Source organism: Hoplias malabaricus, chromosome 9, assembly GCF_029633855.1.
Source record: "Hoplias malabaricus isolate fHopMal1 chromosome 9, fHopMal1.hap1, whole genome shotgun sequence".
Taxonomy (NCBI): Eukaryota; Metazoa; Chordata; class Actinopteri; order Characiformes; family Erythrinidae; genus Hoplias; species Hoplias malabaricus.
Window position 1 is genome coordinate 17,265,533 of NC_089808.1, and position 22,641 is coordinate 17,288,173.

At 41.2% G+C, this 22,641-nt stretch overlaps 1 protein-coding gene across 2 annotated transcripts in view; it reads left to right on the top strand.

Annotated features, from left to right (window-relative positions):
- The window catches only part of ccdc13 (coiled-coil domain containing 13), a 59,920-nt gene that overhangs the window by 27,050 nt on the left and 10,229 nt on the right, over nucleotides 1–22,641 (top strand). For both annotated transcript variants that reach the window (XM_066681835.1, XM_066681836.1), the window contains 3 exons: nucleotides 1,156–1,332; nucleotides 6,857–7,063; nucleotides 17,283–17,377. In XM_066681835.1, the coding sequence (XP_066537932.1) occupies nucleotides 1,156–1,332; nucleotides 6,857–7,063; nucleotides 17,283–17,377 (479 nt within the window). The remainder of the gene's footprint in view (nucleotides 1–1,155; nucleotides 1,333–6,856; nucleotides 7,064–17,282; nucleotides 17,378–22,641) is intronic.

Here is a 22,641-nt window from a genome sequence, read left to right on the forward strand (position 1 = left end):
AAGCAAAACATTTCTTTCCTGTGCATATACCAATAAATCTACCTTGAATCTAAATTTCTGGTAATGTTGACTTTTTTTGGGGGTGGGGGTTTACCAGCTTGTTGCAGAGAAGAGTGTAGAGTGCAGTTGAGTGTCTCCTTTCAAATGTAATGGCTTCATTTACATAACACTGGAGGCAAGAAGAGCTATTCACACCTGCCAAATGGTAGTTCTTTGGGATTTAAAGGTGTAATTGCCAAATGGCAGCGGTTTGGTAGTTCTAGTGTTAAAGATGCTGAGGTTAAAGAAAATACAATTCTTTTTAGAGCCAGGGTTTACTTGTTCTATAAGCTTTTGTATTCTGCTATGGACAAGACAAGCTGTTCTGCCACTGCCTTGATGCTCATTGCTCTTGTCTACAGCCATAACAGTGGAACTTATTGATTGGTTAGCCTGATTTTAATGCATCCATTCAAAGCAGACAATAGAAGAGGCTCTAAATGAAAATTTGACAAAGCATTGAAGTCTAAGTTTTGGACTCTCTGTCCAGTATGTGTGTTTGTTTTCAAAACTTGACATTTTTTTCCATAAAACCTGTGATAATTTAAATAAGTAACCATGTAACATGGCCATTTATGAAAACCTATTTTATAGACACATTTTCAACTCCACATCCATCCATCCATTATCTGTAACCGCTTATCCAATTTTTTTTTTAGGGTCGCAGGGGGTCCAGAGCCTACCTGGAATCATCGGGCGCAAGGCTGGAATACACCCTGGAGGGGACGCCAGTCCTTCACAGGGCAACACACACATTCACTCACACCTACGGACATTTTCGAATCGCCAATCCACCTGCAACGTGTGTTTTTGGACTGTGGGAGGAAACCGGAGCACCCGGAGGAAACCCACGCGGACACGGGGAGAACACACCAACTCCTCACAGACAGTCATCCGGAGCTGGAATCGAACCCATTTTCAACTCATATTTGTGTATATATATATATATATATATATATATATATATATATATATATATATATATATATATATATGTGTGTGTGTGTGTGTGTGTGTGTGTGTGTGTGTGTGTGTGTGTGTGTATGTATATGTGGCAAAGCTGCCTTAATATGTCTCTAGCGTAACATTTAGCTCAAATCTGTGTGTATTTTGCAGAAACTGAGTGTGGATTATGAGCTCCTGCTGAATGAACACTCAGATATAAAGAAGAAACTGGAAGGCAGCAGGGCCAGAAACCATGTCCTCAGTAGTGACATCAGAGCTCTGAAGGCTCAAATCAGCACTCTACTAGACAAAGGAAAGCATGATGATGAGTTGGTGGATGCTTTATTGGTGAGAGTTCATAGACAGCTGTATGTAACTGAGAATTTTCTTAGTCAAACAGAAAGCCAGTGTTCTAGTAACAAATATTAATGTGGTGTTTCTTGAGTGAGTGGCACAGGGAACTATGTGTCTGGGAGATAGGGTGAGGAAAGAAAGCTGTTGATGCCCCGTGTCTCTTGGTGCATCAGAGTATTTAGTTCATGCCAAGTATTTAGTTCTACTGCAATTTAAAATGGAATGATTAGCTCTGTAAAATATCCATACATTTCAAGCTTCATGCTTCTGTGCTATCATTTGAAACAGATGGCTTCATGAAAGAAAGAAAACTTATTTAATATTAATAATGTACATTCTATAGTGGACTCTTAAAGTGTCAGTGATTTAACGGTTGACATTCCTAGTCACCTGTTGTGTTCCTTCTTCCAGGGTGTTGTGTTGTGGAGATACACCCTGGAGATACATATTTATTTCTCAAAAGAACAGCATCTTACTAGCCATAAGGGCTGGGAGAGAATCAGCCAATATCATTAGTCTCTCTATTCATCTGTCCATATCTCTAGTCCTCTCTCTCTTCAGTCCTATACTCCTCACTTATATAGGATGGATTGTGTCTGCATAAGGTAAATGGTACTGCTTTTGTTTAGTTCATTTCCTGTTTTGGTAAAGAAAGATAACTTGTAAGGACATCCTGTCTTGCTACCTCCAGGAAAGAAGCTTATACAGTCATCCCATTCTCACAGAAGTTAAACCCCTATATAAGCAAATTAAGAACAATAGGTTATTCCATGTACTGCACACAATTAATAACCTATGCATATGTGGACATTAAATTATACGTCATTTGTAAAATATACATGACACCATAGTGAGTTCTTCCTTTGACCTTTGAGTTCCTTTGAGAACAAAACTGAAATGAGAAATGAATAATGAAGGAAGCATACTTGATGGGGGGGGGGGTTCTTGCTCCTACTAACACTTATGGCAAAATCAATGTAAAAGTGTCATGCCCTGGCCCTGTCTTTTCTGTTATTTCCACCATGTCTCTTTGTTGTTGTCTCCGCCCTAGTCCTGCCTTAGTTCCTTATCCTCTTCAGTGTTATTTTTAATCCTGTTCCCTTTTGTCTGTTATCCTGTTATGATATCCTAGTCTGTCTCTGTTTTGTTATTTATTGTTTAATAAAAGCTGTGTTCCACCTCCGTCAGTCCGCCACGCGATCCTTACAGAAATCTTTTCACATAGTTGTATGATTAATATTTTCCCACTGATGATGCCACAAATTATGCTTTTTAACCCTAACCCTATAAGTCCAGTAACATCAGTAATAATAATAATAATAATAAGTTAGATTTATATAGCGCCTTTCTAATACCCAAGGTCGCTTTACACAAAGAGGAGGGGAAAAAAATAAAAATAAAAATTGAGGAATACATTTATGCCTGCAGAGTGCAGAAGTACTGAGAGAAGAGACAGGTCTTTAGCTGGGTTTTAAAGGCAGAAAATGAAGAGCAGAGACGAAGACTTTGTGGTAATGAATTCCAGAGCTTGAGTGCCATCACGCTGAATGATCTACCACCAGCGGTAACTAATTTAAATTTTGGTACTGACAAAAGACTCTCAGAGGACCTCAGTGATCTAGTAGGACAGTAGGAGTGTAAAAGTTCAGAAAGGTAGGCTGGCACGAGATCGTGCAGAACTTTGTATGTGAGCAGGAGAACTTTAAACTGAATACGAAGTGAGACAGATAACCAGTGGAGCTGATGAACAACGGGTGATATGAGCAGATTTTTTAGAATAAGAGAAGACTCGAGTAGCAGATTTCTGAACACACTGAATGGAGTGTATGGTCGTAGAAGGAAGACCAATGAAGAGAGAATTAAAGTAGTCTAAACGAGAGGAAATGAAAGCATGGACCAGAATTTCAGCATCCTTAACAGAAAGCAGGGGATGAAGGCGAGCAATATTATGTAGATGGAAAAAGGATTGTTTTGGTCAGGGCCTTAATATGAGGTTTGAAGGACAGAGAGGAGTCAAGAAGTACACCTAAATTGCAAACAACTGGAGAGGTTTTTACCGCCACACCATCAAAGTTAAGTGTGGCAGAGGGGGGCAGAGTGGAGGTATTTTTGGTGCTCACGTATATCTGAGTATCGTCTGCATAACAATGATAATTAAGACTATGGCTGTGGATGATCTGACCAAGTGGCAGCGTGTATATGATGAAAAGTATAGTGCCTAGGACTGAACTTTGGGGAACACCTTGTGTAACAGTACTAGGGGAAGATCTGTGTGTACCAAGAGCAACAAAATGAGATCAATTGGTAAAGTAAGAGATAAACCAGGAAAGTTCTGTGTCAGTTATGCCAATAGCTGAGAGATGCGAGATGAGTATGCTGTGATTAACAGTGTCGAATGCTGCACTCAAATCTAAGAGAAGGAGGATACTGGGCGCACCAGAATCAGTAGGGAGTAGGATATCGTTTAAAACACGCAAAAGGGCTTTCTCAGTATTGTGTTTGTGCGGAAGCCAGTCTGAAAAGGCTCAAAAAGATTATTGTCCATCAGGAATGACTCTAACTGAATGCCCACCACCCTTTCTAACAGCTTAGCTAAAAAGGGGAGGTTAGAAATAGGTCGGAAATGATCAAGGTTGTCTTTGTTCAGACCAGGGTTTCTTGAGAATGGGTGTGATGTCAGATGTTTTAGGGCCTGAGGCAAAAAACATATTAATGAGATGGGAAATGGGGCTGGATATGATGGCGGAGTTTCTTTAAGAAGTGGGGTAGGAGCGGCATCGAGGAGACAGGTACAAGCGTTGGAATTAACTATAAGCTCTGATATAAGCTCTGGATCAATGGGAGAGAAATTAGCCAAGGGTTTATGAGCTGGGCTCAAATGGAAACAATGCTCAGGTGAAGAAGATGAGAGGAGCTGATGGTAGATTTTAGCAATCTTGTCATTAAAAAATCTATGGAAAACTTCACATTGCTCAGCAGTGTTAAAGTTCTTGATTGTTTTTGGCTGGATGAGTTTACTAACAGTAGCGAAAAGTGTTTTGGGCTTGTTACCAGAATTATTAATGAGAGATAAAATGTGTGCAGAACAGGCAGATTTTAAAGCAGTATTATAAGAAATCATGTGGTTAGTATATGCCATTAAGTGCACAGTAAGACCAGAATTCTTGAAGCGGCGCTCCAGACGCCTACCAGTGGTTTTTAAAGCACGGAGTTCAGGAGTGAACCAAGGGGAGAAGCGACTAGCAGGGACCTGTCTAGTCTTTAAGGGAGCCAATTGGTCTAGTACATCAGAAACAGTGTCATTAAAGAAAGTCAGAATGTCATCAGGACAGGACAGCCAGGAAATAGAGGAAAGTGCAGAAGACTGAAGAAGGGCAGAAAACGATTGAGGTTCGATGGTTTTGATATTACGGAAGGAGACAGGAGACAGTAGATTTACTGCACTGGCATGAAACTGATTTGTTAACAGATGCTTCAACAAGCTTGTGGTCAGAAAGGCAAGGCAAGGCAAGTTTATTTATAGAGCACCTTTCATACAGAAGCAATTCAAAGTGCTTTACAGAAAAAGAAACAATTAAATTAAAAACCAGAATAAAATCATAAATGTCCAATAAGACAATTACATAAAAAGAGTAAAATGATTAAAACAGTTTAAAATGACAATAAAAGAAATAAAATGCAGTTACAGAAAAGTGTAGAATATTTTAAACTGAGCTGTAAGCCTGCTCAAACAGGAGTGTTTTAAGTCTTGAGTCTCTCCAGTAACAGACTGGTATCCAATGTAAGGATTTGAGGATGGGGGTAATGTGATCCCTTCTTTTGCTCCTAGTGAGAACTCTGGCAGCTGCATTTTGAATCAGCTGAAGCTGTTTAATGGTCTTTTTTGGAAGTCCAACTAAGAGACCATTACAGTAATCAATCCTGCTAGAAATAAAGGCATGGATATGTTTCTCCAGGTCTGGTTTAGTCAGAAAATCTCTAATATTACTGATCTTCTTAAGATGGTAAAATGCTGATCTAGTAACCGCTTTAATATGACTACTAAAACTGAGATCTGAGTCCATTACTACACCAAGGTTGCGAGCCAGTTCTTTAGATTTGAGGGCCCTCGAGTCCAGATACGTCCAGAAACACCAACAATAGAGCCAGAGACAGAGGTAACAGATAGACCAGAAGAACAAATTAAATCCAATGTGTGGCCATGTGAGTGTGTGGGAAAATCAACATGTTGTGTCAAGCTAAAGCAGTCCAACAGAGACTCAAACTCAGTTGTCAATGAACAGATAGCATCAACATGGATGTTAAAATCCTCTATAGCATGACCAGAGCTGGACATATAGGACTGGCCAAGGTGAGTATCTCACAGAGTTCTGTGAAGAAGTCAGAGGAGGTCTTTGGTGGGTGATAGATTAACAGAAACAGCACAGGGGTTGAGCTGACCAGTTTCAGAGCCATGTATTCAAATGATTTTACTTCATGAAACTCACAAAGACATACATTAAGTGAATCATCAAGAATTACAGCTAGACCACCCCCTTCCCCTGTGGCCTGGGCTTAGCTAAATATCTAAAACCACTAGAAGTCAACAAATTAAGGTGGAAATGATCACCATGTTTTTGCCAAGTCTCTGTGAGGAAATATACACTGATGTGGTTCACAACCATGAGATCATTAAGTAAAGGAGCTTTATCTGTGATAGAGCGGGAATTAAGTATTCCAAGTTTAAGTCTGTGTGATGTGTTGGAGCAGTTCATCGATGGCAGTGGGGTGGCTCGGGTGACAACTCCCGTGCGAAACACCCAAGGCCTCGCCACGTTTGCCACTCTGCAGCACCAGCCAGCCATAACCGGAGATGAGGGGACAAAAAAAAAAAATCCAGCGAGAAGCGGCGGCAGCACGTGTATCAGTACTTAAATCTGTTATCTTCAGGTGTACAATTGTGGGGATTGTAAGTTAGATTAAAACTAATTAAAAGAGAAGAATAATGAAGGGATTAATAAATGGAGACCTTATGAAATTCAGTGTTGGTAGTGGTGAGTGGGGAGCTAGTTCATTAAATAATAAGATACACAAGTTGCTGGTCTTCCATCAATGTCAGGCACAACAGGTGGACAGTCAATTTCTCTGAAGAGAATAGACAGATGTTAGTTTTCTTTTAGCTGTATGGCATACACAGAGTGTTAGCAATTTTAGAGTGAGATGACTGTGGAGTGAAAAGTGAGGAAAACCAGTAAATCATTAATTGCCAAAGTCTTAAAACGTAAGTATAAGTCCTGAACGTTATCTGGGAAATTGTTCCCAGATAGAGTTGGTTTGGCTTTACAAGAACAGGCTTTAACCCTCTGCCAAAGTCTTTTACAGTCTGAGCACTAATAAAAATGATGAATGATGGACATGCACAGTATCTTACATTTTTGGCTTTAAAAAGGCACTGTTTTATCCTATTAGAGAGGATGATGGGCAGTGTTCTTTAACACAAAAGAACATTAAATAATCTCAGTCTATCCACTTCTCACAGAAGCGGCAAACCCAGTTGCAGGCATTGCTGGGAGAACTCAGCCAGAAAGACAAGCTTCACCAGGAGACTCAACAGGGCCTGGACACACAGCTGCAAACCGAAGCCTTCCAACACATCTCCCTCATTGATCAGCTCAAACAGATGGTGTCAGAGAGAGAGGCCAAGGTTCAGCAGCTGGAACAGGAGATTCAAGATCTGTCCCTCAAGGTAATGGAAATCAATGCCACAATTTTCAAAGTACTGGAGCGATGACCCACATCTTTTCATTTTGGTTCTCTTTAAAAAAAACAACTATGTAAGATTAGATATTTTTGCTCCAGTGTTTCCCCTACAGTAGCAGAGAGTAATTCACTTTTGCAGCACTGCCCTGAAAGCAGGGTGAAGGGAGGGGAGGTGGCTTTCTGATCTCCTCCAAAAGGTACATAGTGCAGTTTCTGCAGTACTGAAACTGGATTAGCAACAACAGAGTCTTTGTGTTCTGATCTATAGGCAAAGCCAGGAGCAGTACAAATTAAAATCTCCCTTTCAGATTGGGTTAAAGACATTGATGGGTGAGGGAATTTTGAATCTGCACAGCTGTTAAGTGAGAGCTCACAAACGCTGCTGAAATACCAGATATTTTAGTACATGTAGAAACTTGCATGTTTCTTTGTAATTTACATAGTCTCCGCTAGAGATGCATGAATACCGATACTGGTTTTGAGTATTTGCCCGATTCCATGTTCATTTACTCATAATCGCAACCAAGACTCTGATATCAACATTGTGCAACCTTGTGCCTAGTGCATGTTGCTGCGCTAATGAGCAGACAACTCAAAATATAGGCGATCTGGAATAATTTCACAATCTGTGATGGCAACCCAAGCAAACCGGACTGCAGGGAGAACCTGAGAGCAGTGAGTATGCCGCAATTGTCTTGACTGTCCTTGAATTGTCCTTTACTCAAAGTGTATTTTCCTTCCGGGAAATGCTATTCCGTTTGTGAGAGCACTGTTCATTGCCCAAATTGCTTTTTCCTCAAACTAAATTATTTTATCCGTTGGCAAATTTTGAACTGGATTCGACACCATAGATAAGGCTGCTGCTCTTAACTTCCCAGCGATTATCGTATAATGGAAACATTGTCATATAACATCTTACCAAAGATGCACAACACTGTGTAAATGTATATCAAGAGCTTGTTGCCTTTTATGTTACTCATTTATAGATAAATACTTTATTGATCCCAGAGGAAAATTCTAATTATTGGTGGTGTGATGTGGGAAAAAAGCTAAATAAAAAAACGGACAGTTCCAGAAATGAACAATAAAGTTTTTAATTAAACAATTTTTTTAAATTAATAACTACTTTATTGCACAATGCCTGATTGCTTAATTTTAAGTATTGTATTGGCATCAGCCAGTGCAAAAATACACATAATTATACTCGTACTCGTTTGGAAAAATAAAAGTGGTATTACTGCATCCCTGAAGAATCACAGAAAAAAATAAATAAATAAATAAATAAATAAAGACTTAATCTCTACAGAAAAGAAAAAGAGAACAAAGGTTTGAGCGGACATCAACATTTTATTTAAGTGCATTCAAGTCTGCATCATTTAGTTTAGTTCTGTGTTTTTCATTCTAAATTTTTGCTCACTTATGAAAATTATAGCGAGGCGTGAGATGGATTATGCCATCTAAAGGCTGAGTTACATAGTACTGCATAAAAGGTTTTACATGCCTGTGCAAATAAGATGTAGGAAGTAAACTGAGCAGTAAAATATTTGCCCAAAAACCCTAAAAACAAATAACATTATTACAGTAAGAAGTGATTTTGTGTGTTAATCTATTGGTTTAACATCTCTTTGTGGCATGGCAGTGCAGTGAAAAGTTGCAAATTAAGTTTTGTTTTATTTTTGCCGGATGGCCTACTAGGCAAACCTACTTACTGATTGACTTTCAATGTTTGAGCATGCATGCATAAGTAGGAACTGTTACGTTAGCCATATTTCACAGAGACAACTTAAGGTGGTGCTACTACACCGTCTGTTGTTAGTTCAGCCATATTTCACATTCCAGTTTGTGATCATAAATTTGTAACACTTGGATGCGTTTTCACAGATATAAACTGGTTCACGAACCAGAAATCAGAGTAGGTTCTTAAGTGTGAACCGTGGTTGAATAATAGCAAATAATACAGGAACATGCTCCGTTTGTGTTTCTCACAGAGAGAGGAGGACTGCTGAATTTAAAAATTGTATTACATATAAGAAAATTAAATAAGACCTAAAAACTAAAATGAACCAATACTTTCAGTATGAACAGATTTTCTCATTGTTAATTTATTTTTTTAAGTTCTAAAAAGTTAAAATGTTACAAGAAAGTTAGTTGCACTTACATTTAGATGTGATCAAGGGTAGAGCTTCATATCCAGGAAATGAAAGAAAATATGCAAATACCACATTCAAGCCTAAACAAATTTACTCTGCAGTGTTACAATGTGGTTGTCCTGCCACTTGCTTGCAAAGAACTGGCCACCTTCATAAAAGCTAAGCTTTCATCAAAATGTCCACAGCCTATTTTCTTCAAATCCATGTCACTTGCATTGATGGCTTGGCTTGCCTTGACCAAGGCAGTAGATGGTCTTTGTCATTTCAGTTTCATGTGATTTTCGCAATTTTCGCTCTTGTGATATAATGGATACCACTCTCAGGATTATGTTGCTTCTGGTACGGTAAGGCATTCAGTTGACGGTTGGACCTTAGAATGTTACTAATAAGGTCAAGAACAGAACTTGCAACAAGAGTTGCAACTTGAACAGTGGATCTCTTCATGACCTTGTAGTGCTCACTCACACCTGATTTTCATCCTATTGATAGAACACACCTGGCTTTTATTTCACCTAATTAAATTATTTGTGTTTTTTGTTTGGTTTTGTGCTTCAGAGTTTTTAGATTTTTTTTGTCAGATGTTTTTATGGAATACTAAGTAAAAAATATATATATATATATATTTTTAAACATATGCTCTTCAAGGATACCAATATTTACCAATCTTAACACCAATACCAATATTAATACCAATCTTTATTCATGACAGTATTCTTAGACAGGACTGTGAGTAAACCCAGTACCCTGGATGAGAAGTTAATCCACTCACAAATGGTTACAGGATTCTTACTTGTTGGTATGACAAAGGACAAGCTGTGCCAAAACAAAACGCAAAGCATGGGATTTCATTGTGGCACGAATACAGCACTGCCCTAGGCTAAATGCAAAGTAAAACAATAAAATGCAGTGGCATAGTGCCTGGGCGTAGCCACCGGTGGGCCTGGGCCTACTGTACTATTGCATTTTACTGTACCTATTGGACCAAGACTCACCCAGTTAGCTAAGGTTAATTGTCCGTGTGCAAGTGTGCATTCATGGACACACTCTCCTTCCTGACTGTTCTGCACAAACACACATTCTTGCGAGTGTGATTTAGAGCTGTACTGCAAGGGGACCTGATTAGGGTGTCCATGCATCCTGTATTTGGACACTAAAAACCGTGTTCTGTTTTCAGCCGATACTCAAGTGATGTGAGAATTAATCAAATCAATCAAATTTATTTGTATAGCGCTTTTTACAACTAATGATGTAAAAAAAGCACGAAGCAGCTTCACAGAATTCTGGTAAGTCAAAGTTTTGACATTAAATGTGAAAATGTAAAGAATGTAAAGATATAAAAATCCCCAGGTGAGCAAGCCAGTGGCAAGGAAAAACTCCCTCAGCTGAGGAAGGATCCTAGGGAGGAACCAAGGCTCACAACGAGTGACCTATCCTACTCTGGTCAATCTACTGGTAATAATAGTTAGGAGTCTGTGAAAACTTCAGTATGGGGCAGGTCCAAGGCACCTGATGGTGGCTGGTGTGTGGGCAGCTGGTCTGAAGCATGGAGGAGGAGCTCGACAGTTATCTATCAGTGTCCAGCCGGACAGGTGGGGGTCATTTACTCAGGAAAAAAGTAATGTGATGGAATTAGTTTTAATCATTTCGTGTTTGTAAAGCAGGGGCGGCACGGTGGTGCAGCAGGTAGTGTCGCAGTCACACAGCTCCAGGGGCCTGGAGGTTGTGGGTTCGATTCCCGCTCCGGGTGACTGTCTGTGAGGAGTTTGGTGTGTTCTCCGCGTGTCCGCGTGGGTTTCCTCCGGGTCCAAAAACACACGTTAGTAGGTGGATTGGCGACTCAAAAGTGTCCGTAGGTGTGAATGTGTGTGTGTCTGTGTTGCCCTGTGAAGGACTGGCACCCCCTCCAGGGTGTATTCCCGCCTTGCGCCCAATGATTCCAGGTAGGCTCTGGACCCACCGCGACCCTGAACTGGATAAGCGGTTACAGATAATGAATGAATGTTTGTAAAGCAGAGAATGTGAACATTTCCAGAGTGTGGTTAATGACTCTTGCAGATCTGACTATGACAGCTTTAACTAAAAGGTGTGGAACCAGAAGGACACACAGAGGCAGGAGCTTCTTGAAACAAACCTGAGTGATCGCGTGAAGCAGCAGACGACACCAGCGTCTCTGTAAGGGACGATAAGGGATGAGGGGTGCGGACTGACGGAGGGCGGACGCAAACGCTAAGAACACAGACTTTATTTAACAAAACTCAATGAAACAAACACAACAGGACTGGGGCATGAAACGAGCGTGAAACGAGCAAGAGACACGAGGAACACTACAAAGAACACTACGAACAACACGGCTTAAGGAACAAGGAACAACTCGAACGGAACAAGGTACAAGAACCTAGGAACAATGAACGACCCTAGGAAGTGAGGGAAGGGGACTTAAATACAATAACAAACAAGAAACACCTGAAACGGATAACAAGGGAAGAGACGAGGAGGCGGGGCATGAACATAAACAAAACAAAGCCATGTGCGGAGAAAACAGACCAGACAGGACGAGGGCGTGACAGTCTCAGTTTACTATAATTCCCTGTGTCCATGGACCCCCTGGATCTACCTCCTTTATCTATGGGGGAGCATTAACTACCAAAAGATAAACTAAACTAATGAGTTTTTAGCCTAGATTTGAAGATTGCAACTGTGTCTGAGTCCTGAATATTTTCTGGAAGATCATTCCAGAGTTGAGGGGTTTTATAAGAAAAGGTCTTCCCCCAGCTGAGGCCTTCTGAATTCTGGGAACTACAGGGTGGGCCATTTATATGGATACACCTTAATAAAATAGGAATGGTTGGTGATATTAATTTTGTTTGTGGCACATTAGTATATGGGAGGGGGGAAACTTTTCCAGATGGTTGGAGCTGAGCAAAAAAGCAAAGCTCTCGATTTACCGTTCAATCTACGTCCCAACCCTCACCTATGGTCACGAGCTTTGGGTAGTGACCGAAAGAACGAGATCGCGGGTACAAGCGGCTGAAATGAGTTTTCTCTGCAGGATGTGTGGACTCTCCATTAGAGACAGGGTTAGGAGCTCGGACATCCGGGAGAGACTCGGAGTGGAGCCGCTGCTCCTCCACGTCGAGAGGAGCCAGTTGAGGTGGTTCGGGCATCTGGTTTGGATGCCTCCTGGACACCTTCCTGGAGAGGTGTTCCAGGCATGTCCAATGGGGAGGAGGTCCCGGGGCAGACCAAGAACACACTGGAGAGACTATATGTCTCGACTGGCCTGGGAACGCCTCGGTATACCCCTGGAGGAGCTAGAGTCGGTGGCTGGGGAGAGGGAGGTCTGGGTTTCTTTGCTCCGACTGCTTCCGCCGCGACCCAGACCCGGATAAGCGGTGGATAATGGATGGATGGATGGATGGATGGTCACCACCTATCTTGAAAGGTCCCCCCTCCCATATACTAATGTGCCACAAACAAGAAGTTAATAGCACTAACCATTCCCATTTTATTAAGGTATGTATTCATATAAATGGCCCACCAAGTCATCATAAAACAGTTGTTACAATGTTAATATCACTCGTATAATCAATATTGAAGATTACAAATAAGAAACCATTCAATAGAAAACACATGACATAAATTGTATCACTACAGCTCTTCAGCAATTATGCCTTCTGATGTGATGTTGATGACCTATTGTCCTAGTGTTTGGATCCCTGTAGCACTTCAGGAATCTCGAATAACCATCCACCCTTACAGTGATCTTCCCCCCCTTTTTATTCTGGAAGAAAGAAACAACAACCAGTATCTTTTGCAAAAATAACAGATGCAAATTGAAACATCATGTACAATTTAGTACTAGCAATATTAATACAGTAGTATATTTTTAGCTATAGTTTCTACTTCAACCTATAATTATAATAGATTACTAAATTATAACCATAACAAATTAATAGTATAATGTCATAATTGAATAGTAAATATATAATAGTGGATATTCAAAATGGATCTCTCTCCACCAGGTCGTTTTCCAAAATTTCTTCCTCATGAGTCAACCCTACTTAGTAATGGCATCTGTACTTGATCTCCAGGCATTACAACTACAACCCATTTCAAAATCATAGCCATAATCAGTTAACAACAGTGTACAAAAACAAAACATTATACACAATGCTAAAAGAGCTGCTCCAAAAACTTGGGCCAACATTGCTCCTAGTGGTCCTAATTTCTCCAATACCCAAGTATTCACAGACCATCCAGCTCCTTTCGATGGACCAAACGCCTCCCTTATATGCTTCAATGCTTCTATAACACTAGTCATATTATCAGAATGATCAGGAATCAAGATATAACAGGCATCCCCAGTTAGGTTCAAAGCCACACATAAAACTTGCTTAGCTAAAATGAAGTCCAGAGCCATGTCATGTTTTAACAATGTTAATCTATGACTTTGTGTATTTGACAAATACTGAAACCCTCTTGTAGTCTCATTAGCAAACCCTTGTGTAGTGTACGTAATATTATTTATATGATCTGCTAAAAATGTCACACCATACCATGGGAATAATCCTGTACTGATTCTCCAATGGTAGGCTTCCAAACTATGAAACTGAGCCATTTCCTTTTTCTTTCTTCTCCCAGAAATACCTTCAGAATTCCCTTTATCAGGTGCTTCACCATTTTGGAGAGAATAAACCTCATAAGGAAACTTTAATGTTGCCATGTAACAACAGCCTGTCCACCCATATGGTAGAAATAAGTATGCTTTATCTCCACAAACCCACCAAATATCCTTAAAATGTCCTATAGTCACATTATTATTATTATTATCGTTACACTTATATAGCGCCTTTCTAGATACCCAAGGACGCTTTACAATCTACACTGCTCAGAACACTCAATTCACACACACTGGCGAGAAGCGGCAGCCAAACGTGCACAGCGTACTCTCAACCAGAAACGACCGTCCACCTGGAGGACTGCATCGGGCACTAGGATTTCACCCAGGACAGAGCGCCAATCCATATCTGGGCACACACACATTCACTCACACATACACACTCATTAACCAGGACAGTTATTACAGAAGCCAATTCACCTACCCTCCATGTTTTTGGACTGTGGGAGGAAACCGGAGACCCCGGAGGAAACCCACGCAGACACGGGGAGAACATGGAAACTCCACCCAGATGGGACTTGAACCCAAGATCCCAGTGCTGGGAGGCGAACGTGCTAACCACCAAGCCACCGTACCGCCCATTTACAGGCAAAATGTCATACTGCACCATTAATGTTCTACTCTGTTTGCTATCTGGTACACAGTAAATTCACCAGTGTTAACACTATTAGTGTTAACACAGAGCGTGTTGAATAATTACACTAACAGTGTTAATTTAGCGCTAATAGTGTTGATTTAACACTGGTGAATTTACTGTGTATAGGAAAATTCACTTTAAACAAAGCATATTTAGGTTTAGGTTCTTTAACCTTATTCTTCATATAAGCACAATCAGATATTCCCATAAACATCCCAGATCCGTTGTGAGTGTCACTGGAACAAAAACAGTCTTTAGTCCCCACAGATTTTACTTCCATCGCATCAGGCAATGCTGTCAGTATATTTTCACGCTGATCTAGGAAATTCACATATGGCAGCTTCATCAACCAAGTACAATTTAATCTAGGTCTAAACAAATGCAATGATAAAGCCATTATTCTATATTCTGCAGAGTTTTGCTGATATAATAACCACGATAAAGCATAAGATTGACACATAGCATGCAGTGGTTCTGCTACTGTCTCTAAAATTGATGGCCATGTGCTTGGTGTTGGAACTTTCACCACACATGAACCAGTCAACTACTTACTTATTCTTATGGAGTGGATTATTTGCTGAAACCATAAATTTCTAGCTGCCCATGGGTCTGTGATTTGTAACACTGAAGAATCAAATCCATATGCTTTCCATTTTGCTTCTCTTTCCTGTAATGCATGGTAATGGTCAGTCATTTCTTCAGATGTCCAGTCAAAATCAAAAAACTCTTTCTGCCCTTCTAAAGTGATTTAATGAGTTGTTACTAAACCATTTGAATCAATGTCTTCCATTGGTTTTCTAGCTTCAAATGTCGCTTTACTAATATTCACTTCATGCTCTATATTTAACACTGGTCTCTGTGTTATGTTTACTTCCTTCTGCAATGGAAAGTATATTACTTCAGGAGTCTGGGTACGTATACAACATTAGGTGATCTTGTTATTCTTTCATTTACAATGGTTGTGATATATTCAGATGTACTAGAAGCAGAAGTTATCCTTGGCAGTGTAGTAATACTCATCTCCTTTAATGGCATATCTAAATTAGTAATCTGATTTGTTGCATTATTTCCTTTACTTATTAGAAAACATTTCCTGGAGGTGGTAAACAAGCATGCCCCCTATAAAAATATCAGAATTGGAGACAGATCTAATCCAAGGTTCAGTTGCGAGTTGTCGTCTTAACTCAACATGAGAAATAAAATATGGACTCTTGCAATCTCTGTGGCACGAATACAGCACTGCTCTCAGCTAAATGCAATTCCATGCTTTGCATTTGTATTGGAATGTTCACAGCACCAGAAAAATGGAATACAATACAGTTGTGCTGATTGAATTTTTAGGTGGTTTGTGTTCAATTCGGACACAAATTCAGCATTTTATTATTTATAGCGTTTTTCTGGCTGGGCCACCTGAGAACATTCACAGAGTTGTCCCGAAACCACTCGTTTGTTATCTTGGCTGTGTGCTTTGGGTCACTGTCCTGTTGAAACGTGACCCTAGGTCCACAGGGCTCTAGAACAGGTTTTTTTAAGGATGTCTCTGTACACTGCTGCATTTAGCTTTCCCTTGACCCTGACTAGTCTCCCAGTTCTGCTGCTTAAAAACACACCCACAGCATGATGCTGCCACCACCACAATTCACTGTAGGGATGGTATTGGTCAGCTGCTGAACATTGTCTGGTTTCCACTAGACATGACGCTTGGTATTCAGGCCAAAGAATTCAATATTTGTTTCATCGGACCAGATAATTGTTTCTCATAATCCAGGTCCTTAATGTGCCTTTTTGGCAAACTTCAATCAGGCTTCCATCTGTATACAGGCCTATTTGGTGGAGGGCTGCAGAAATGGTTCTCCTTCTAGAGGTTTCTGCTCTTTATTCAGAGCAACTCTGAAGCTGTCAGAGTGACCTTCAGGTCACACCTGTCTCTGTGGAGGCCTCGCTTCCTCCCTCACTTAACACTGCATTGTCACTTGAGTCTGTGGATTGCTCTGGGGACTTCAATTCCTGTGGTTCAGCGGGGAGTCACATGACTCCATCAACCAATGTGAACTCTTTTGTGCACTCCAGGTTTTGAGTTTTGATACACAAAATTGATTTACATTTGTTCATCATTACTCAGTTAGTACTTTAACATAGGCTTTGCTATTGCCTATTTGCAAAATATTGTTAATTCTACTGTTGCATACTGGGCGTTATCTTGTTCGTAAAGCTTATCCGGTGTATGACCCATTCTTTGTTTGTTTCTCCTGACTTTGTCCTTTGTCCTGGATTCAAATCACTAGTGTTTTGATCTTTTGTTCTTCTTACCTCATCCTGTTTGTGTACTATTCTCTGGAGTATCCTCTCCTTTTTGGACTTGTGGGTTCGAGTCCTGCTCTGGATGACTGTCTGTGAGGAGTTTGGTGTGTTCTCCCCAGCTATGCTGCTGCTGGCACGTTACCCATTCATCCTGCAGTAAGGGATCTAAAGTCAGAGTCGAGGGAGGACTGACTCTTCCTAAGTTACCCGGGGCTGCTAGCAGTGGATCTCGCTCTCTGTCCCTTAATAAAACCTGGAGACACACCTCTAGCTGGTCCACCTTATCCATCAGAGAGCTAACTAGTATATTGAGGATATTGGTTTTGACATGCCAAATTAATAAGAATGCTCCTTTATTTAAAAAGCTGCTAAAATTTTACATTTTGAATCGAAACATTTTCATTTGTCTCACAACCTGCGCACATTTCTTTCACTTTAGAAACAGGGGAGTAGGGATACAGAGTTGAAGAATGTAAGTAGTTCCACTCCCAAAGAAGCAAATGAAGATGCAAGAAGGAAGTCTAGCTCTGCCAGGTATTACATTTTTACTATAGAGTAATGTGACTTGTCATTCAATTTTTGTCTGTAAAATCCATCTGTAAAAAGTGGAATAGGGTTTTTGAGGTTTGAATTCATTCAAAGCATTGCTTATGTTAGGTGTCCTGCTGAGTCACATCACAACATTTATGAAGCAAACAACAGCATTAAGGAAGAATGCAAAGCAAACACAAAAGAAAAAAAAACGCTGCAAGCGTAAAATTAAAAAGGCAAACACAAAAGAAATATTTTTCAGTCACGCCATCTACACTGAGATTTTTCTGTGCATGTCTACATCAAGGTATATGGTAGAACATGTAAGAGCAAGAGGAGAGAATCTCGGAAAGCCACAGACACTGAAAGTCTAAGAACTTGATTCTAAGACATAGTTCCACCCAATTCAATATGTTTAATAACAAAAACAGATCTGACTGGCTAAAAGAACATCTTATAACCTTTAAACAGGTCAGAAAAAGTCCATAAAATGGATGAAATTCACAGGCTCCCTGTCATAAATTAAAAATCAAACTGTTGCCAGAAATCTCCACTGTAATTTTGAAGAACATGTCCTGAAGTACACAGGGTATAATTTTTGTGGTTTTTACTGTAGGAGTTAGCAGTAATGGTGTGGAAAAAATCATTCAAAATTCCCTAAAAGGGTTCATTCAAACTGATACCAGACCACTCCACTGCAGTCTTGAAGAACGTCTTCTGAGGTACACAGGGTATAATATTCATATATTTTTACTGTAGGAGTTTGGAGTAATATTATTTAAAAATGAATAAAAATGAAAATTCAATTCCATATATCACAGAATTTTGAATGCTGTTAAATGGTTAAATGAAACTAGTACCAGACCACTTCACTTCTGCCTTAATGAACATGTTCTCAGATACACAGTGTGTAGTTTTTGCTGTATAAGGTGAACATAAAAAAAAAAAAAAAAACATTTGGTTTTCAAAAAAGAGGACACATGGGGCAGGTTGGCAGCATGGGCCTAGGCCCAAAAAGTGAAAAAAAAAACTCTTCATGACAGACACTGCAGAGTTTACCTATTACATGTGTTTTTTAAACTTTACTAAAAGCAAACACCATATTTTATCAACCAGAAATAATATAGATAAATGTGATAAATGATCAAAGCATCGCTGGGATCCACACATTTATGTAAAAGTACTTTTAACATTTACATTTAATATTTTATAAGGTCTGGTTGATAAAATGTGTTGTATGTGATATCATTTAGTCTCACACTTGTTCTGGCTTTAATAATCCAGAGATTTGTTTTTGTGTAAAGTTATTGTGTTTTTACTCAAACACTAGGTAAGATTTGGGGGAATTTGTATGCTCCTGGGGCACACCTAGTGCAATTAACTTTTACAGCACTTTACTGAAATTGATAGGGAGGGTAGGAAAGTGTGGTTTCCTATTCTCCTCCAAAAGTTTCATAGTGCAGTTTCTGCCATGCTGAGCCAAAATTTGCAATGGCAGTTGCAGAGAATAGTTTGAGATTTTTCTGCAATTCTGAGACTGTTTTTGTTTCTTAAACAGGCTACGGTTTAGATTTTTTACTTTTTGTCCGGTACTTGTTTTTGTCCTTTTGACATGTGCTGGACTGATATTTGGGTTTTGGAATATTTCTTCTGGTTTTGAACTTGATTTACATATTGTCCTTAATAAATCTCCAACTGACATTGGTGAGTGATGTGTGACATCTACAGAGCCGTAAACTGTGTTTATGGATAAATAGTAGTTATTGATGACTCAAATACAGCCAAATACTGAATGGTACAAATCATTTTGTTAATTCATACTGGTTCTAAGAACTGAAAGTGATTACTTACAGTCTCAAATTCACAAAAGAAAAAAACAAACAAAAGTCTGCTGTCACATCCTGGTCCAGTCCTGTCTGTTTACCCCACCAAGTGCTCATATAGCACATGGCCCTGTTTGTTGTTGTTCCTGTCTCTGCCCTGGTTCCGCACTAGCCCCACCTTAGTCCTGCCTCTGTCTCGTTAATGTCTCCAGGTGTTCCTCGTTTGTTTTGTCTTTATGTGCCGGGGTCGGCTCCAGGCTACGTGAGTGGTGGGGGCACCACACCCCGGACACCCAAGGCTAACACTGTGCACAACCACGGTATTCAATACATCGACTATGCCACCCCTATATTATGGGAAAGGGGACCCCTTGCTAGGCTACTCAACCGAATGAGTGTGGGGGCCAGACAATAACACACATGTATCAATCAGAATGCCAAGTCTTAATACAAATTTTATTTCAATTAATTACAAAAATGCACTAAATGCTGTAGATACTCTCTTTAAGCTGAGATTATTTATATATATATATATATATATATATATATATATATATATATATATATATAGAGAGAGAGAGAGAGAGAGAGAGAGAGAGAGAGAGAGAGAGAGAGAGAGAGAGAGAGATAACAAGTAACATATCACAGACCAACAGAATAAGTGGCCAAGGAAGTGCCCAACCCATGGAGCCCTTTGATTTGCACACTAGTCATGCAGTCAATAACACTAACACGCAAAACCAATATCAAACCACGGTCATCAAAAGCAAGATGACAGCACCACAGTAAACCACCTCGAAAAGAGAGCACAACCAGAGCACCTAGGGTGACCCACCCCTTAACCACAAAACAAAGAAAGAAAACTAAAAACAACAAGAAGCACCTTCCTGGGTGCAACTACATAAAAACGGCATATGATATGTTATTACAAAACGTTATAGCTAGCAGCATTAAGGCCTAAACCCCAAAACAGTAATAATAAAACCTTTTAATTTGTAAAATGATAACCAGTGGCTCAGCTAATACAATGTCCACGCATGTAAAAAAAAAACATAATACACAGGGGACAGAAAAACAGTGGCCCGTGGCACTTCTGGCTGCAGCCCCACTCTATAAAAGAAATCACAAAATATAATTCAGTATACTAAAATACACAATCACAAACATAGCCAACAGTGTCAGTACGTCACCTTAAGCATATGGCCCACACCCATACATAGAGTGCTTGTGACTTGTGCCCATATCTTTATACACAATATCACCATTTCAATTTTATATATACATACACTAATAATAATAATAATAATAAAGCATATCAATAAATCCACACGTTCATGCATGTAAACCCATATGCCATCACCATGGTACCCCAATATTAAGTGACATACCCGAGTAAAAGACACTGCTGTTGTCAATATGATTGATATACCAACGTTCTGTAGACACAAAATGTATCAGTAGGCGGCAGTCAAGCAACACGAATGCCCTCCGACCTGCATGATACATAGACACTGATAAAACACAGACGAACAACAACAGTAGGGAGCACAAGAAACCTAAGTGACATACAAGCGGCATTAGCCCAGCACCAGTTAGCCGCTGCTAATGTCACTGCACACCAACCTGAACCAAAGTAGTCACATTCACCCACAGCTAAGAAACTCTCACCGGATAGACCCCATTTCCCAACAGCTGCATTCAGCGCGAGCAGTAATAGCCAGCGACCTACCGTTGATTCAGCTACCTGCACTTCTCTGTTTCTCAAGTGATTCGCTCCAGCCACCAGCACACGTACACTGACCAAGTTCTCCTAGTAGCGGCCGCAACGCACCAGACAACTCCTGCCGTCCCATCGTTTGAACAAAGTGGAAGTAAACTAACCTAGGTGTGCTCCCTTTTATCTTCCCCTGGGGATCACATGCTCCCTACCTGGGTTCCACCCACTCTACAGTGGGTGTGTTCCTATAAGACCTCTGCTGGTCTTTAAAAGCTGCAAGAGTCCATGTTATCCTATACAGAATTATTAGGCATTTAGCCATACCACATTATATAGTCCCTTTGTTTCAGTGCTCCCTTGTCTGGTGTTGTGTGTGTAGATATGTGTTTCACAGTCTCTCTGTTCTCACATATCTACCCCGGTTCATGGCTCTTCCCTGTCCGTCCTTGTTAAGCTCTGTTTAGTTAGTTTTGTCTTTACTACCCGTGTTTATTTTGATTCTGTCTGTGTTAAATAAAATTCCTTGCGTTTACGTCCGTCTCCTCGTCCTCCCTGCGCAGCCGTTACAGAACACCAGACTCATTTTACTATGGACGTAGTGAGGGATCAGTTTGCTCAGTGTGCGATTAGGTGTGCTCCTTTTGGTTCGGGTCCTGACACTCCAGCGGGGTATGTAGTGGAGGCTAAGGTGTCCTCCACATCCCGCAAACAACGGAGTTGGCAGAAGCAGCATGCTGGAGTCTCCCCCTTGCAAATTTTGGGGGGGCGTTGAGGGTTGGTATTGTTAGCCTCAAGCCTCAGGGCAAATGAGCTGAGGCTAACAGGGGCGCATTTTGTGACGATCCTTGTTCAGGTGACATCTGGGATTTCCTCATGAATGCGCCCATTGGACCTCTCGAACCCTCAACAGCTCCAGCACGTGCCTTGCGAGCAGCCCAAGTCCACATCTCCAAGGATGTCTCTGCATGAAAGCGGCGCCTCCAGCCGCTCCTGTCCCCGTGAAAGCGGCGCTTCCAGCTGCTCCTGTCCCCGTGAAAGCGGCGCTTCCAGCCGCTCCTGTCCCCGTGAGAGCGGCGCCTCCAGCCGCTCCTGTCCCCTTGAGAGCGGCGCCTCCAGCCGCTCCTGTCCCCGTGAAAGCGGCGCCTCCAGCCGCTCCTGTCCCTGTGAAAGCGGCGCCTCCAGCCGCTCCTGTCCCCGTGAAAGCGGCGCCTCCAGCCGCTCATGTCCCCGTGGAAGCGGCGCCTCCAACCGCTCCTGTCCCCGTGAAAGCGGCGCCTCCAGCCGCTCCTGTCCCCATGAAAGCGGCGCCTCCAGCCGCTCCTGTCCCCGTGAAAGCGGCGCTTCCAGCCGCTCCTGTCCCAGCAAGGGCGGCTTCCTCAGTCGCTCCTTTCCCAGCAGCTACGGCAACTTCAGTTTGTGTCCCGAAATTGGCCCAGCGGACTTCCAGGCCGATTCCCAGAATTGTGCCCAGGCTGGTCCCTCGGACTTCCCCACAGACTTTTGCCAGTCCTGGGCACCCCCCAGTTGTCTTGGTTCAAGTGTCTGTCCCTGTCCTGGTTCCTATTTCTGTCCTTGTCCCAGTACCTGTGTCTGCCTTTGTCTCTGTTCCGGTCCCTGTCACCATGTTTATGTCTGTCCCTGTCTTGTTTTCCATGCTCCCTCCTGTGCCAGCTTCTGGGGGGTCTAGGTTACGCGCCCCGGGAGTTGCGCGTTCAGGAGGGGGCATC